The following is a 17,319-nucleotide window of genomic DNA, read 5'->3' as shown; positions in this document are numbered from 1 at the left end:
ATTGATAAATAAAATAGTGTGGTTATATAGCCACATTATTTTGGTATATTTAAAAATATATATTTTTTGGATGCTATATAAAACTTGCGAAGTAATGGCACAATACAAGATGACTTTTTCATTCTGGCTTTTGTCTCCCTCTGCTGGCGAGACATTTATTCAGGCATCTTCACACAGCTACAGCGCAGTACGCGTTTTTCACAATTTAAAGCACAATCCACTTCTCAAGTTAAGTAGAAGCTATTGTTTTCTCACTTAAGCTTCGTGTCTCATTAACATCAGACTCAAGCTGTATTTTCCTCAGGCGTGGATTTCAATTTTATGCTTATACAATGGAAATGTTTTGACTTGCTATAAACCCAGCATGCTCGACACAACATGCCCTAACCGTTTATAAATTTGTAGAACACCTTAGTTATTAGTCACTTCTCAAGTAAGTGCATTTAAAAAAACATGCAGCAGCCTCGCTTCTGTTTAGTCAACAGCTCACTCAGATTAACACTGTGGTGTGCCCTCAGTCGATACGCTCCAGTGTTGCTTTAAGACCCCTAAAGGAGAGAGGTCTGGTAGGTGTTGACTTCACAGGGTGCTTTACAACTGGAGGATCATGCAAAGGTAGCGACAGAGTTAAACCGAAGACAGGTCATGAGGAGGTTTTTCCGAGCGCAGAGGGATGAAGACTATGGTCAGATCCAGTACCTGACAGCCAAGTGTACACGTTTGGCTCGAGACAAAGGTAAGCAGATGCTTCATGTGAATATGGGAACATGATTTTAATGTTTAAATCTATAGTCCTGAAATACATTCATGGTGCTGTTAAAGTGCTGATGTGTTTGCAGCTGTGTCAGACAGGGAAGTCCTGTTGTCCAGGGAAAGGGAGAAGAAGGTACAGAATGACTTCCAAGCGCTGGTCGCTCAACTTTTCCACCTGGAGAAGAGCAACGTGGAGCTCAGGAGGACACAGGACCAGCTTATCGGCACCATCCACCAGCAGCAGGTTCAAACCGCTTCAAATAGGCTAATTGTAATTCATATCAGCACCAAGTTACACCACCCACCCCCTAGCGTAGTGATAATTTACCATGAAGATGCATGCATTATCGCTGAAAGATTAGGGCAAGGTGCATCTTTTGTTAGTTGTTTATATTCTAAAGTACATCTGTGATACGTTGGAAGAATTTTATTCGGATGATGGCCAATACATTCAGATTTAATGGTTTGCTTTGAAAACAGGCAGTCGAAATGAAGACGATAAAAGAAACAAACCGTCGTTGAGTGGAAATGTATACAATGAAACTAGTATGGGACTCAGGACAGAGCCTTGGGGTACTCCACATGAAATATGTAGTTGTTTCGGCTTTTAACTTGTCACATCGGGTGTCACCACAGCAAGTCATGAGATTTTTATTTATTTATTTATTGGCACAGATTTTACATTAGATTCCCTTCCTTATTCTGAAGTCCTTTCTTGGGCTTGGAACCAGCAGTGGTTGGATATTGGGGTACTGGCCGAGGGGGATAATGCATGCACCACTAGACTGTCAGGTCATACAGTTATGTATAATACAAAATAGGTTACTCAACTAGGAAATGTACAGTACAGATATAAAATATGAGAGAAATTAATTTACCATTAAAAAAAAAATATCTAATACATGAAAAACATCTTTGTTTTTTGTTTTTTCTTTTCTGTTTTCTTTTTTAATCATTTTATTTACTTGTGTAAACTATTTACAGTAAGATAAAATAATATTCGCACTCTACAGGACTGTCTCAGAAAATTAGAATATTGTGATAAAGATCATTATTTTCTGTAATGCAATTAAATAAGCAAAAATGCCATACATTTTGGATTCATTACAAATCAACTGAAATATTGCAAGCCTTTTATTGTTTTTAATATTGCTGATTATGGCTTACAGCTTAAGAAAACTCAAATATCCTATCTCAAAATATTAGAATATTTCCTCAGACCAAGTTAAAAAAGAAAAGAAAAAAGAAGACATAATCAGCAATATTAAAACAATAAAAGGCTTGCAATATTTCAATTGTAATGAATCCAGAATGTATGGCATTTTTGCTTATTTAATTGCATTACAGAAAATAATGGAATTTATCACAATATTCAAATTTTCTGAGACAGTCCTGTATAATATGAACCTCATTCATTTTTGGGTTGCAGTATGTTTTCAACCGAGCAAAGTATGTAGTACACAGAACATAGTTCTCACAAGACTCACATTGTAGTAAGGTAAGGGTTACAAAGTTAACCCAAGTGAAATTCTCTTCATATTACTAATATTTTGTCACCTCTATTGCCCATTTATTACAAATGTCCCCATTCTGGGACCAAATCTAATAACAGTAACAAAGCACCTTAGCTTGCTATTAGATTGACTGCGCCATGATGTATTATTTAATGGTGTCTAAATTAATACAGATGTTTGGTAATAAACTTTTTTTTTTTGCTTATTTTTGACACATCAAATATGAATCTGCACAAAGGATGAATTACTTTGACTTTAATGAGCGCGTTATGTATTTAAGTCATTTTTGTGTTATTTTTATTTTTCTGAATTTGAAATGAGCTGTTTTATGAAACCCTTTTCAAGTTTGGCCCAGGTGTTCTTAGAAACATTTAAATTTGACAGGAATGTGGGCTGGCACAACCGACTCGCTCATGCATCAGGTATAGGCATGCCTTGAACTCGTTGACCTCCAGGCGTTTTCTTAACAAAAATCATTTTGACGTACAGGATCTAGATTCTAGCATGTGTATCCACTGTACCACCTCTTATCTTATCTATAATCAACCTACCCATCTCTCTCGTAATGTATGCAGGAGTTAGTGGAATTGCTCCAGCAGCGTGTAATGGTCCTGGCAGGAGATAGCGAGCGCGATGCCGAGCTGCTGCGTCAAGTGTGCGCCGAGCTGCTGTGCCTCCAGAACTCAGAGGTGCGGCTGCAGAGCCTGGTGGACGAGCTGCACGCCGAGGCCCAGCTGCAGCAGCCGCGCAGGGACACGGAGAGCCCCCGAGTGGAGCTGCATCCCGAGGCCAACTGCAGTGACACACTGAATGAGGAGCTGCAAATGTAAACTATTACTGTGGTTGTAGTTTTCTGCACCGCTGTTTCTAATATTTAGCCTCTAATGTGGTCATCTTAATATTAGGAACAGATCTAATAACATAATGTGAATATGCACTGATATGTTCCTCATGTCTTGTGGCCTACAGTAAGACGGCGGAGTTGGAGCAGCTTCGTGACGCCAACAAGATGCTGGCGGTGGAGCTGATGGATTTGCGTTTTACACATGAGGAACAGGTGAGCAATAATAACTGCTATAATGTAATATAAGTAAATCAGAATTTGCTTGTGATCCAATATGGGCCTATAATACCTAAAAAATGTGCATAATTTTCTTTGCAAAAAAAAAACCATTTAGTGATTTATATCCATCATGCAAATATAACTATAAACAAAAACAAAAAGTGTGAGGGGAAAAAATGGAATACTGTAATCACATCAAATACTATCCAATGCTCTGCATTGCCTCTTTTGTCCAGCAGGTGTCAGGTTTGGACAAGCCTGCAATGGAGGTTTCAAGCGCAAGTGTTCGTTATTTGTCTTTGTCAAACGTTGAAGCCAAGTTCATCCAGGAATGATAAAATGCTACATTAGCAATCGGGGAAATCATGAAACATTCCTACCTGTCAAGATTTTCTTCTTTCTTTTCTTTTCTTTCTTTTTTTTTTTTTTTTTTTAAAGAACACTTGACTTGGACAACTCCAAACCAGTCAATCAAACCACAAACCGTCCAAAATCCACAATTACCTTTCATTGCATGTGCACAAGCCAAGTGGCGTGCATAACACACAACACAAAACAAAGCCTAATGAGATGTTGAAACTGTATTAAAGAGCTGCTTTATTTGTTGTTGATTACTTCCTTGTTACTGGTGCAGCTATTAATCATAACGAATGATGTTGTTTTGGAGATGAGAGCTCTGCGATGGGAAAATGACAGCTGTGCGAGGAAGCTCCAGGAAACGCTGGAGCAGTTTGAGTGGCTGTGTCAGCAACAGCGCTACTGGATGGCGTGCGTCAAAAGGTGGGGGACGCTGCCTGAACACGCCAAGGTCAAATGTTCACAGTTTAGACACGTTTTCATGTGGAAAGCGAAAGGGGAGGAAGGGAAGGGGGTTCAATTATAGAACAATATTGTTAAAATGCCATTTGGGATTAAAGTCAACCAGAAAATAGGTTTGATGTCAAATTTAGACAGTAGCTATATTAGTTAATTTTAATCATTATTCAAATGAACCTAACTAACCTTTCAGTGGAACTTATGATGGAGAAAAAGGCTTTTTTTTGTGAATGGGTGAAACTAATAATAATAGTACCGGTAATATGCATACAATTAACATTTGCCTGAATGCATTATTTATTTATGTATTTTTCAGCTTTAAAGACAGTTTTCTGGAGGAGAGAGAAGGTCTGGTTCAGCAAGTCCGCACACTGGAAAGTAAAGCGAAAGAATGGAATTTGTGCGACCATGTGCACCAAACGACGCAAAGCTGCCCCCTGCAGGGCAACGACTGCTGTAACAGGTTAGCAGAAACGCGTTGCAATCGACTCTTATTTGCACTATTCAAACTATAATCATTCCAACATGATGCCAGACTGTCACATCACGTTGAGTTACTCAAGTGGTAGAAATATAATATCTGAAATTGAATAAAGTTCCTTATGATCTCCTCAGAAACAGTCCGTCATCCTCTTGGGACACTGATGAAGAGGCGAAGATGACAACGTATGAGGAATGTCACGAGCAGGTATCTGACACTTTCTTGACGACCAGTGTCACAAATGATAGTAGGCTTACTTCAAGTCTTTGAGAAGATTTTTTAAATAATCATAAAAATACTTTTACTTACTAATTCAACCAAGGCTGTTGTTAACGCATGATTAAACAAAGCATATAAAAACATGGAAGACCAAAAGAGAGAAATGTTCAACCTTATTGTAGTTTTTCTATTCTTGGAAGACTGAAGACCAGTAGCAAATAAAATATATATATATAAAAAATAAAACCGAGCTGTGTTTACCCGAACGAATGATGATTGTCTTTTGGAAAATGTTTAACAATCATAAAATGACTTTTACTTGGAAAATCCAACAAGCCTGTCTTTTAGATTTTTACTTTCTTTTTCCAAAAAGCATATAAAAACATGGTGGAATACCCAAAGAGAGAAATGTTGAAGTATTTAGCCGCTCTATTTTTGGACAATTAACGCTGAAAACTCGAAACAAACCCAAAAACGGAGCTGCATTTACTCCAATGGAAGATGATTGTCTTTTGGAAGACTTTTGCGATCATAAAATGATTTTTACTTGGAAAATCCAAACACGCCTGTCTTTGAGACATGGGGGGAAAAAGAAAAAAAAAAACATTTAAAAATGTGGTGGAAGACCCAAAGAGAAAAATGTTCCAGAATATAAAAGAATAAGTCTTCAAAGACAACAGACCGGTGGAGAATGTCTGGGTTTTGGTTGTGGGAATGAAATAGAAGACTTAAAAAAAATACAGCTAATATTCCGAGGCGGAGTGTTTCCTAACCTAAAAGTGTTCTTTGCGGCCACTGGAATCTCTTCACAGCTTTTATGCTAATCAATGTTTAGCATATGGCTAGCAGTGGGCTGGGGGGAGTAACAAACTACTCTACTTAGCTTGAGTATTTTTCTGACAACTTTTTACTCTTACTCCCTTCAATTAAAAAACAGATATCTGCACTTTCTAATCTTTTGCAAAAATAAGATCATGACTTTTTTTTAAAGACGTAAATAATAGTGTTGCACCGATACCACTTTTACTGATGATTTATAACCAATACTGTACTAATTTTGCATTATTATTATTATTATTATTATTATTTGTGTCAGTTCACGTTTGAAAAACTATGAGGGCACATTATTAGCTAACTCTTGTTACTTTCGTGCTGACGTTGACATCACTGTTAATTTTATCCACCATTTTTAAATTTAGTCTCCGTTTTAGTACAGTCTCAATCACGCTTGTTAGTTTTTATCAAAGTTAGTCAACTTCATCCCATTTTTATTTAGTACATTTTTAGCAGACTATGAATGAAGCATTTTAGTCCAGGAAAACATAATTTTATTCGTCTGGTTTTAGTCAACAAAAACTGTCAATGTTTTAGTCTAGTTTTAGTCAGGACAATCATTTAACCCCTGTATTTATTTATTATGTATTTATTTATTTATTTTGTCAGCAGATGTTGAACGTTTTGAAACAAAAACTATTCCACATAAATTTTCCTCTCATCTTTTTGATGACACACAATTACAGTACATCAACAAGTGGCTACTATGGCTCTATGGCAGGGGTGTCAAACATACGGCCCGCGGGCCGGATCAGGCCCGCAAAGTGGTTTAATCCGGCCCGCGAGATGATTTTGTAAAGTTAAAAAAAATAATAATAATTGTAACGTCAGACTAATTAATCAGCCGGCCACAATCAAAATATATACAATTTGTGATTTCACAAGCAGTCCTCAGATGAGCAATTCAACTTGTACGGGGGTCGTCCTGGATGTCATTATTTTACATACAGCTTAAAGTTACAGTTTGTTTTAAAGGCCCAGTCTGCCGGTTTCACTCAGGAAAATGCACTTTTTAAATACAGGATTCAAACAAAACAAACTACTTCTCAATTTACAGCTCTGGGCTTCTCTTAATGTCTGGTGGTGATTTTGTCCTTTTCATTAACTGCGCCACCCAATGCCTTCTGGGAACAACATATATATGCAAAATGGGTCGATTTAACACATCTGGAACGTATACCGCCAAAGTGTCGCCCCGTTCCGTTTGCATTTGTGTTATTCTTCGGAGCAACACGATGACAGTTGAGCTCCGTAATTTAGGGCTGGTCCACAAATCTGTGTATAAATGACGGTAATTGTTTTTAAGTTATATACTGTTATTTTTAGTGCTGTTCCAATACCTTTTTTTGGGTCCCGATACCGATACCGATACCCAGCTTTGCAGTATCGTCCGATACTGATACCATACCGATACTTAAGGTTTTTTTTTCCTCAACATGAAAAAGCTGTCCTGCCATTGGTTCAGAGCATTCAGGGACCCATAGGAGATCTTAGATCGGCATGCAGTGAACATGTCACATACCAGTGAATGTCGTGCACGAGCAAGACACAAAATGCTGCATCCAAAATCCTATATTAGTGTAGGAATTAATGGTATCGGCATGTTACTTGTGAGTAGTCACCGATACCGATACCACTGTTTTAATGCAGTATCGGCACCTCTGCCGATACCAGTATCGGTATCGGAACAACACTAGTTTATTTTTCCTCAACATGAAAAAGCTGTCCTGCCATTGGTTCAGAGCATTCACGGGCCAATAGGATATCTTAGATCGGCATGCAGTGAACATGTCACATACTAGTGAATGTCGTGCATAAGCAAGACACGAGATGCTGCATCCAAAATCCTATATTAGCGTTGGAATTAATGGTATCGGCATGGTACTTGTGAGTAGTCACCGATACCGATACCACTGTTTTTATGCAGTATTGGTATCGGAACAACACTAGTTATTTTACCGATGCGGCCCACTCGGTAATATATTTTCCTCCATGCGGCCCCTGAGCGAACATGAGTTTGACACCCCTGCTCTATGGTCTATGCTATGAGCTAGTAAGTTAGCCAACATTAGTTAGCATGTCACATTAACATTATTGTTAGAACGTAATAGCCGTTGGATTAATGTTACGTTAAAACTATAATTTACTTATTTTTTTTAACTGTTCAACGTGACACTGCGATTGGCTGGCAACCAGTCCAGGGTGTACCCCGCCTACTGCCCAAAGCCAGCTGAGATAGGCTGCAGCACCCTCCACGACACTTGTGAGGAGTAAGCGGTCAAGAAAATGATGGATGGATGTTCACCGTGAATCCACCTCCTGTCTGTTCCGTGCGTTTGTGCATGTTGCACTTGCTAACTGCAGATTTGAAAGGGGGTGTGTCACATGACAGATTAGCAGAGACAATATTTGACAAAATCAAATAATTTTCGTCTCGTTTTTGTTCATGAACTAAAATTTGGATAGATTTTAGTCCAGATTTTATTAAGTGAAGTACATTTTAGTCTTGTCTTCATTAGTCGACGAAAATGCATACTGATTTAGCCCCAGTCAGCGTTGCCAGGTGGGAAATATAGGATTATCATACCATAGACTTAAAATTATCGTATTTTGATGGAAATTATCGTACAGTAACGCGACAGTCAAATGTCGTCGTTCTTGTGTTTAAAAGCGCTCACTGCTAACAGGCACTCAAGGCTTCGTTGCGGGTTAACATCACTGATCTGTATATATTACTGGATAGGTGGTTTGAGTCTTGCGCGATTTCCTGTTTGTGAGCGTCTCCTGGGGGCGGGCACTTACCATTCAGCCAATCAATGCATGGACGTCTCTCGTTACTCATGCTCAGCAAAGTGCGATTGGCTGGTATTATGTCACATGAGAACAGATGCCTTCAGGGTTTGCAAAAAAACTCTGGCAGTCATCCGAAATTGTCAAATTATCGTACATTTGCCATTTTTTTTAGGATTATTGACCGTACATCGTACAGAGGGTCAAATTATCGTAGGCTACAAATACGATAATTATCGTATACCTGGCAACACTGGCCCCAGTTGTTGTTTATTAATGAAGGTTTTAGTCTAGTCTAGTCTAGTTTTAGTCCGGTGAAAAATGTGTGTTGACGAAATTATTTTTGTTTAGTTTTATTAGAATTCTTTTTACTGCTAAACAAAATCAAACTCGTGACAACATGTTAAGTACATTTCAGAGTCTGTATTGTCTGAAGAGGGTTAAAAGAAAAAAAAAAAAGATGTGCTGTTTTGTACAGTTGGCATCTACAGCGATGCAGGTGGTTGGAGGCCGCCCTGTCTTGTGAGGCTTACGCTTTTGGCAGTCGGCGTAGATTTTAGACCGTAAATCTTTCAAAACAAAGTCGAGGAGGCAGCAGTCTCTCCAAACCCGCTTATCTATGGCCTCATGTCCTATTGGACATCATCATCATGGTTTTTCAAGGTCCAGCAGGTTGACAATATGGAGGAAACGAGTCCATCTGTTGCTCCATAGAAAACTGTAGAAAACTGGAGGCACTGCCAGACGAGTTTGTATTTTGTCTGACGGCTGGATATATTCATCAAGAAACAACTGTCTGAAGTCCAAACTGTCTTCAGCATTCAGGAGACGCCCATATGACGCAACCAGGCGCTACTTGATGATTCCACTGTAATGCCAGTGTTAGGGAAGCAAACCTATGGCATGAACCGAGGGCCTCCCATCCTGTAAAAATACCTGGAAAATCGATAGTTAATGCACTCAATTGTTTTGAGCATTACAGGGAGATTGGCAAAAGTACTTTAGTGCTCTCCAAAGCAGCCGGTGAATATAGTTCCAGACGGGAACTTCCACAGCTCTCCAGATCGACTTTCTTTTTCTAAAAGTTCAGTCAGCACAGGTGATAGTAGCAGCCCAACACTGAAATAGAAAAGAGGAAATATATGTATGAAGTAGGGGCGGGTACCTCACGATACGATATGAGATGTGATGCAAGGCTCACGATAACGATTATCCCACGATATGACGATACTGTGATTTTCGATATGTTGGTCAGGTAAAGAATCCATGATAATCTACAATAAAACTACTGAAGACATAAACGGATGTTTTTTTCAATCAGAAAATAGGTTCTTTTTGTACCATCACTGAAACACAATATTCAAACTGGTGTCTTCTTCACACTGAGTACTTTAGTGTATTTTCTTTAAACAAATACAAATGTCTTCTTAACAGAGACAACTTTCTGTCAACAAATTTGTCTCTTTCTTAAACACCATTGTCATGCAACATGTCAGTCAGTCACAGTCAACTGGTTTCATTTTATAAGCTGTGACATATTTTTTGTCTAACATTGCAAAAATTAATAAATACATACAATTACTTAAATATTCCATCCAATTAAATCAATATTCCTCAGAAATTGTGTGCTTCAAAAACTCAAAACATAAAACATGTTTTAAAATGTTAAAATTTAAGATACAATACACATTTTTCATAGAAACATATGCAAAACTGAGTCAGTTGCTGGGTAGACAAATGTGTTACACAAGTAAAAGTAAGCTTATGAGTCTTCTTCGCCTGAAAGCTTCCGTACATTTCTCTGCCACTCTTATGAGGAGCTCCACCTAGTGGCCCACCAAGTAACTGCTCAATAAGTAATGAACAATGGAGCCGTTTAGTGGCTGTATATTAACTACAAATATCGCAACACTTGCATAGGCGTATCGATAATCTATTGGGAGACAAAGTATCATGATTTATCGCAATATCGATATATCATCACACTCCTAGTATGAAGTGAATATCTGTTTACAAATGTAGGGAGTAAAGATGAAAAAAGTCATCATAAAATATACTCACATACGGATACCTGAAAAATCTACTTTAGCACTGTTAGCAAAGTATTTGTACTTGGTTACATCCCACCACTGCCTATAGTCGAACATTCCTTTCCTCTCCCCCCCGACAGTTGTGATGAAATTTACTTCCATTAGTGGTAAATACAAATTGACAGCAGGGATAAATGTGCATTTGATCAGCGACAAACACGTTAGTCAGAAGCTAAAGACGGCCGAGCCAAACGCTAATAGAACGCATCTGTGTTATATCATCATGTCTGGAAATAAACATTCTCTTATTGTTGTAGCGAACACACACAGCACACAACTACGAACTGGAACGGTAACGCTGACGCTAATGCTAACACACGAACCGCTAGAGCAGGTGATCCGAGGTCACCGTCGTCGCGTCACTTATTATTATAAGCCAAGACAACATGATTTTTGAAAGTGTTATTGTAAGGTCACATTACGACACCGCGTTCCTTTAAAGGTCGCTACGTAAATAAAGACGAGGAGTCTAGGAGGACTTTTGATTATTTTCTTTTTTCGGGACCATCATTCAAGTACAAAGGGGCTTTTCCGAGACGTCTGGAATGCGACGACGCGCAATTCTCGAGGGGGTGAAGTTGAAATTTAAAACATGGAGATATTCATCTGAGGACGGCTGTCAGTTCCCCTGTGGATTTGTTGTTCAGCCAGAGCCCTGGAGTCCAATCGGTTCTTTTTTAGTTTACGGGGGGGGGGGGGGGGGCTTTTGATTGAAACTCTTGAATGCAGCACAAAAAACTCCAAGGAGGCATTCACACCCTCTGACAGCCAACTGCAAAAAGAGTTTGTCGTCTTTTTTTGACAGTTTTTTTAAGCTAATGTTGAAACGTCTAAAGAAGAAGACGTTTGACAGACATCCGAACGCCGATGACTGCTCGCCGTAAGGCTTTGATTTTCAGGCACTGGAGGCCACATCAGCTTCTCGTGGCGCGAATCCCAAACCATCTTTCCAAGGCAGCAAGGATGACTAATAACAAGCACATACAGAGCTGCTGATTTGCCAATAGCCTCCGTGCTCCATTCCCCCGCACCTCTTACGCTGGCTCTGCTCAGGATAATTATTTAGATTGAGTGCAGATGATATATATTTTTTTTAGATAGAGAGAAAGACAATCTTGCTGGAGGAACAGGGACCGCTGGAGGGAAAATGTTAGCACGTAAGAAAATTCCAGCTTCTTGCAGACATGATTCCGAGACGAGTCGCTCGTCGGAAGAGCAACGCAATCTGCTCTAGGAGGATTTTTAACCACTAATTGGAAATATATCAATGCCTTAGAACAGTGGGGGTCAAAATACGGCCGGCGGGCCAGAACCGACCCAACAAGGGGTACACTCTGGTCCACGAGGACAACACAAATGGCTGGTTTTAGTTCAAATGTAACTGTTGTTGCAAATGTTGTCCACTGGAGGGCGCATTAACAAACACTTCAAGCAGGGCTATCAAATATACGGCCCGCGGGCCGGATCAGGCCCGCAAAGGGGTTTAATCCGGCCCCCGAGATGATTTTGTAAAGTTAAAAAAAAAAAAAAAAAAGTAATGTCGGACTAATTAATCAATCAAAATATATACAATTTGTAATTTCACAAGCAGTCCTCAGATGAGCAATGCAACTTGGTCCTGGGTGTCAGTATTTTACACGCAACTTAAAGTTACGGTTTGTTTAATTATTATTATTATTATTATTATTATTATTATTATTATTATTATTATTATTATTATTATTATTAATTTATTTTTATTTATTTATTTTTTTTAATCATAGACCGACATAAACATGTTAAATACGACACAAATTCAATTACTGGTAACACATATGACAAGGATTAGCGCCCTTATAACGTCATTAACTGTGCCACACAATGCATTATGGGAACAATATATATGTAAAACAGGTCGATTTAACACATCCGGAACATATACCGGCAAAGTGTTGATGTGTTCCATTTGCATTTGTGTTATTTTTCGGAACAACATGATTACAGCTGAACTCCGTAATTTAGGGCTGGTCCACAAATCTGCGTATAAATGATGGCATTTTTTTTTTAAGTTCTATACCGTTATTTTACCAATGCGGCCCACTTGATAATAATTTCCTCCACGCGGCCCCTGAAATAACATGAGTTTGACACCCCTGATTTAAAGGGATCTTGACTCTGCGATTGGCTGGCAACCAGTTCAGCGTGTGCCCCGCTACTGCCCTTAGCCAGCTGGGATAGGCTCCAGCACCCCCCGCGACCCTTGTGAGGAGCAAGCGGTTCAGAAAATGGATGGATGGATGGATGGATGGATGGATGGATGGATGGATGAGATGGATGGATGGATACTTGACTCATTGAGCCATTTTCAACAGCAAAAAGTAAATATTTTGTCTATAATTAATGTGGTAACTTCATTATTTTTCATGTACAATTAATACCTGTAAAAACTATTTTTTTCTACTTGCTGTCGACTGAAGATGACATCACCTGTGCTGAGGAAGTACATAACAACCAATCATGGCTCATTTGGTCAGTAAACTGAGCCATGATTGGTCGTTACCTACTTCCTCAGCACAGGTGATGACATCTTCAGCCGACAGCAAGTGGAAAAAAATGTTTTTAAAGGTATTAATCGTATTAATTGAATGGCAGAAAGTACAATTGATGTTTATCCACCTTTTTTTCCATTCATAAAATAGTTTTATGTTCAAGTAAACAAGTTTACGTTTTTTACCTCCAAATTACTTTGTCCCTTTGGATTTGTTCACTGGCATGGCTGCTTTTAGAGTGCCTCGTTGTTGAGGTTGAATTTTCAACATTGTAAAACTTTTTGAGGTACCAGTAGTTATAGACAAGCAGAGTCCTTTATACAGTATATACTGTATATGCAAAAATAAGGCCCTGTTTCCCTAGATATTTAAGATAAAATTTTTAGTTGTATAACTGAAAAGGAGGCCATTTTAGAGACACAACCAACATCTAGCTAATATTTATAATAGTCATCGCGAGAAAGCATGATAATAGCTCCGCGGAGCCCCACGCCTGTGACATATTGATGACTGTAGGGGACGTTTGCTCATGTCCCCCCCCCCACAACTTTTTAAAAGTCTTCCAACGTTTGTCCGCAGCTTCAAGCGCAGAAACGGGGGGAAATTGACTTTGACACAAATCCTGTCTCTTATTCAGGTGCTTACAAGCCAAACAAGTTGTAGCCCCGCTTTTTGCGCTCAACCCCGACCCGACCGTGAACTCGCGATCGCGATTTACGCTCGCTCCATCATTTTGGACTTTATGAAGTTTTCACCGCTTTTAAAGTCGTCGCTGACATTACTGCTGACATTCGTAAATCTCAGAGATGATTGGTGAACGGAGTGTGTAAGTCATTACCACTGGGACGGTTGGGGGATTCGTTTTCTTGGTATTTTTTTTTATTGGTTTCTTTGGTTTAATGTTTGTCTGACAGGGTGGAAATTTTTGCTTGATAAGACTGTCACTTAGATTTTCCAGACGCTTAATGCTGCTACTACACGTGATGCTGGGCGGGCAGAATGAGTTAGTTTGACATTCATCGTCAACGGAGAATGACAATACAGTAAACAACTTCAAGCAAGAATTTGGCCTTTTTTTTTTTTTTTTTTACAAAAACTTGTTAGTTGGGTCACTTGTAAGTTAAGGTTAGGGCTGTAACGATAAGCACAATATCGCAATATCGTGATATTACAATTGTCACAATATCGTCGTCGTCATATTCACGATATTTAAATGCAACACATCTGTTAACAAAGTCAGGTTGCTTTTCTATTGGCTGCTGCAAGATGACGTCACTTATGTGTGACACACTTTCAAATGTCCTTATTCTGGTTAATATAAAAATAAATCTACTTAAAATCACATGTAAAATCATCCCCAAAGGCTCATGCATTAAATTAATTACCAAAGACGAAAATGATGGAAATTTTTTTCTGTAATTGTAGTTAGTTTTCATTAGTTTTATAAACATAAAATGTAGTTTCGGTTAGTTTTTGTTTTTTAATTAAAATACATTGTCATTTTTATTTTATTTCATTAACAAAATTGTTTTTTGAATTTTAGTTTTATTTTTTTTGTTAGTTTTAGTTAACTAAAATAACCTTGGTCCATAGTGAATATATTAAATTTAATTAATTGTGAGTTCATTAAACTTAATCCTTTGGATTGGAGTCACTTTGGATTAATTTAATTCAAGTTAATATATTAAGTTTAATGAACTCGTAATTTATTAAACATAATATATTCACTTTGGACTAACTTAATTCAGTCGTGTGTTACCGATTGAAGCAATATTTTTTTTTTAAGTTGGTCGACAATTCAATTTGTCATCTTAAGTTGGTTCAACAATTCTCTTTTTAGAGTGCACTAACTAGTCGCTGAAAAACATATTTGCAGTTTTGTGCTTTTTCTTTAACACTCTAAGATACCACAAGGGGCCACCAAAGTACTGGCTAACAGGGAAGTAGTCATTGTTTTAAATGAAATATTGAAGTGAGAAATCTCGGCAACTTTGTATGTTGGGTAGGGAGGAGCTAATTTTAGCCCAGGTTGCTATAGTGGAAGTGTGTGCATGCACACGTGCATTTTATTTTTCCAAAGCAATTTATTTCTAAGATGAGTTGAAATGTTGGGATCATATTGTGCAGTATATTTACAGTTTAAAATACCAAAAAAGGCATTCTTTATTTATATTTTTCACTGTTCGCGGCGGGAAACCCTCGCAAATAGTACTGTTGTGTTTTTTAAACTGAGTTTAACTACTGGAAAGTGGAGAAGTTGTTACAAACCAGAACTTTTCCTGCTATAAAGTTCATCTAAGCCTTTTGGAAAAAGACATCGAACAGTGAGTCAAGATTGTAAAATGCACTATTTTCCTAACCGGGTCACAAACCGGACTTTCTTCGTTTGCCTCGCGTCGGTTATTTATCGAAATGTTGCACGTGAAGCAAAAATATGTTTTGCTGGAATCCTAAATGAGGAAGCTGTTTGCTTTTATGAGAACGTAAATCTGCGAGCGGAGGCCGCGCCGGCACGTCTTCTCAGCGCCATATTGGCACATATCTGACGCGCGCATGTTTCTTATTCCCAGTTCCCGTCACGCGCATATTTTCTGTTTATTGTTTTTGATCGTCCTCGCTCACAGTTTATTATTTTGCCCTCAGGCGGGGAGTCCTATCAACAGATACCAAAAACCTCCTTGAAGATTAAAAAGTCTGCATGCGGCCCGGGACGCTTCTTCATTTGCAAACCACAGCGTGGAATACAGTGGAAGCGACAGAGGCGAACACAAGTGCTGCAATTTGGAGTTCAACCACAAGTTTGCGATAAAAGTAGCCTCAAAAGTCATACAAAACTATCATATTATATCATCAGCAAATCAGCAGTGTGTTTTTTTTTTTTTTTTTCTTCAACTTTACATCCTTTTGCTGAAGAAATGTTTCACAGCTACAACTCGTTTAACTACTGAATGTATTCATATCCCTTTTAATGGACAATTTTCTTCATGAACAAATGGGACAAATGTATGAATGCTCACACATATGCCCATCACATGTGTCCAAGCTTCTTCACATGGGTCACGTTCCTGTAATCTTCCACTATCCCAACCTTGTAATCATCTCCCCTGACAAGAGGAGAGAGGCACCTGAGAATGTTGTTGAGTCAGTAAATCCATGCCGGGTAGCAGCAGCTGGTGGACAGAAGAGGAAATAAACAAATTGTTGTGATCCTTAAAAGAGCCTCTAATGATCTTTCCCCCGCTTGTTGAGAATCTGTTACAACTTAACTGATGATGCCATCGGTTCAATTATTGCTTCCCCTGACATTGAAAGCTTTTCTATCCCATGGCACAAATATGTCTCATAAAGCAGTGATTCCAAACAGCCTCAGGAAATTTGAACGTATTTTTCCGGAACTAACTGCACAAATATATTTTCGTTTATCTTCAGTATTTATGCCAATGACACAGTGAAAAGAAGGTGGCAGACTATAGCAAACTTGTATCCACCTGTTGCTAATCATTTTTCCCCCCAGAGTTTTTATTTGGTTTTGTAGAAGAAAATTTTCATCCCCCCTTTGCATGTTTAGTGAATGATGTACTTAGCTACTTACGAATCTACCTAATAGCTAACTACCTACCTTCCTAATTTGCTACCTACCTGACTACCTAACTATGAAGCTACCTATCTTCCTTCTTATTTACCTACCTACCGAAGAAGCTTGCCACAGTTACCGTTCTACCCATCGAGATACAGTACAGAATACCTACCTAGCTAGCTACCAACATACCTACCATGTAGTTAGCTTCCTTTCTACCTCCTTAAGCTATCTACCTATCAAACCAGCAACCTAGCTAATTAGCTAGATAGTTAGTGATATACAGTACCTACCTACGCTCCTATTTACTGGTCTATGTTATAACTTTCCACCTTCCTACCTACCAATCCAGCTTGCTAACTGGATAGGCCTATCAAGCTATAGCTACCTTCTTATCCATCAAGGTAGTTACCATAGCTTCTAATTAGACAACAATTAGCCTCCCTAAACAAGCTGCCGACCTACCTATCTACTGTATATTAATTTCCTACCTATCTACCTAGCTTCCTACCTATCAAATTAGCTACTTATATGCTTAGCCATTTTTATTTTAAAGCTACCAACCTACGTATCTAGCTAGTTGTACCTTCATAGTACTGTATAGCTGTTTGCCTACCCATTGAACTAGCTACCTACCTATCTAATTAACTTCCA

At 38.6% G+C, this 17,319-nt stretch overlaps 1 protein-coding gene across 1 annotated transcript; it reads left to right on the top strand.

The window, feature by feature from the left end:
* Nucleotides 1–30: 30 nt before the first annotated feature.
* Nucleotides 31–16,238, top strand: LOC144025534 (uncharacterized). Its single transcript, XM_077531700.1, has 8 exons — nucleotides 31–736; nucleotides 840–997; nucleotides 2,843–3,093; nucleotides 3,237–3,324; nucleotides 3,998–4,110; nucleotides 4,463–4,609; nucleotides 4,762–4,834; nucleotides 15,732–16,238. The coding sequence occupies exons 1-8, from the start codon at nucleotides 646–648 to the stop codon at nucleotides 15,768–15,770; spliced, it is 960 nt and encodes a 319-aa protein (XP_077387826.1). The 5' UTR covers nucleotides 31–645; the 3' UTR covers nucleotides 15,771–16,238.
* Nucleotides 16,239–17,319: the final 1,081 nt, after the last annotated feature.

This window comes from Festucalex cinctus, chromosome 9, assembly GCF_051991245.1.
Source record: "Festucalex cinctus isolate MCC-2025b chromosome 9, RoL_Fcin_1.0, whole genome shotgun sequence".
Taxonomy (NCBI): domain Eukaryota; kingdom Metazoa; phylum Chordata; class Actinopteri; order Syngnathiformes; family Syngnathidae; genus Festucalex; species Festucalex cinctus.
Note: the sequence above shows the minus strand (reverse complement) of the source record. Positions and strands in the feature narration are given on the sequence as shown.

Coding starts and splice junctions, on each gene's coding strand:
- LOC144025534 (XM_077531700.1), top strand. CDS start 646: ATGAGGAGGTTTTTCCGAGCGCAGAGGGATGAAGACTATGGTCAGATC. Junction 3,094..3,236: donor CTGAATGAGGAGCTGCAAAT/GTAAACTATTAC, acceptor TGTGGCCTACAG/TAAGACGGCGGAGTTGGAGC. Junction 3,325..3,997: donor GTTTTACACATGAGGAACAG/GTGAGCAATAAT, acceptor GTTGTTTTGGAG/ATGAGAGCTCTGCGATGGGA.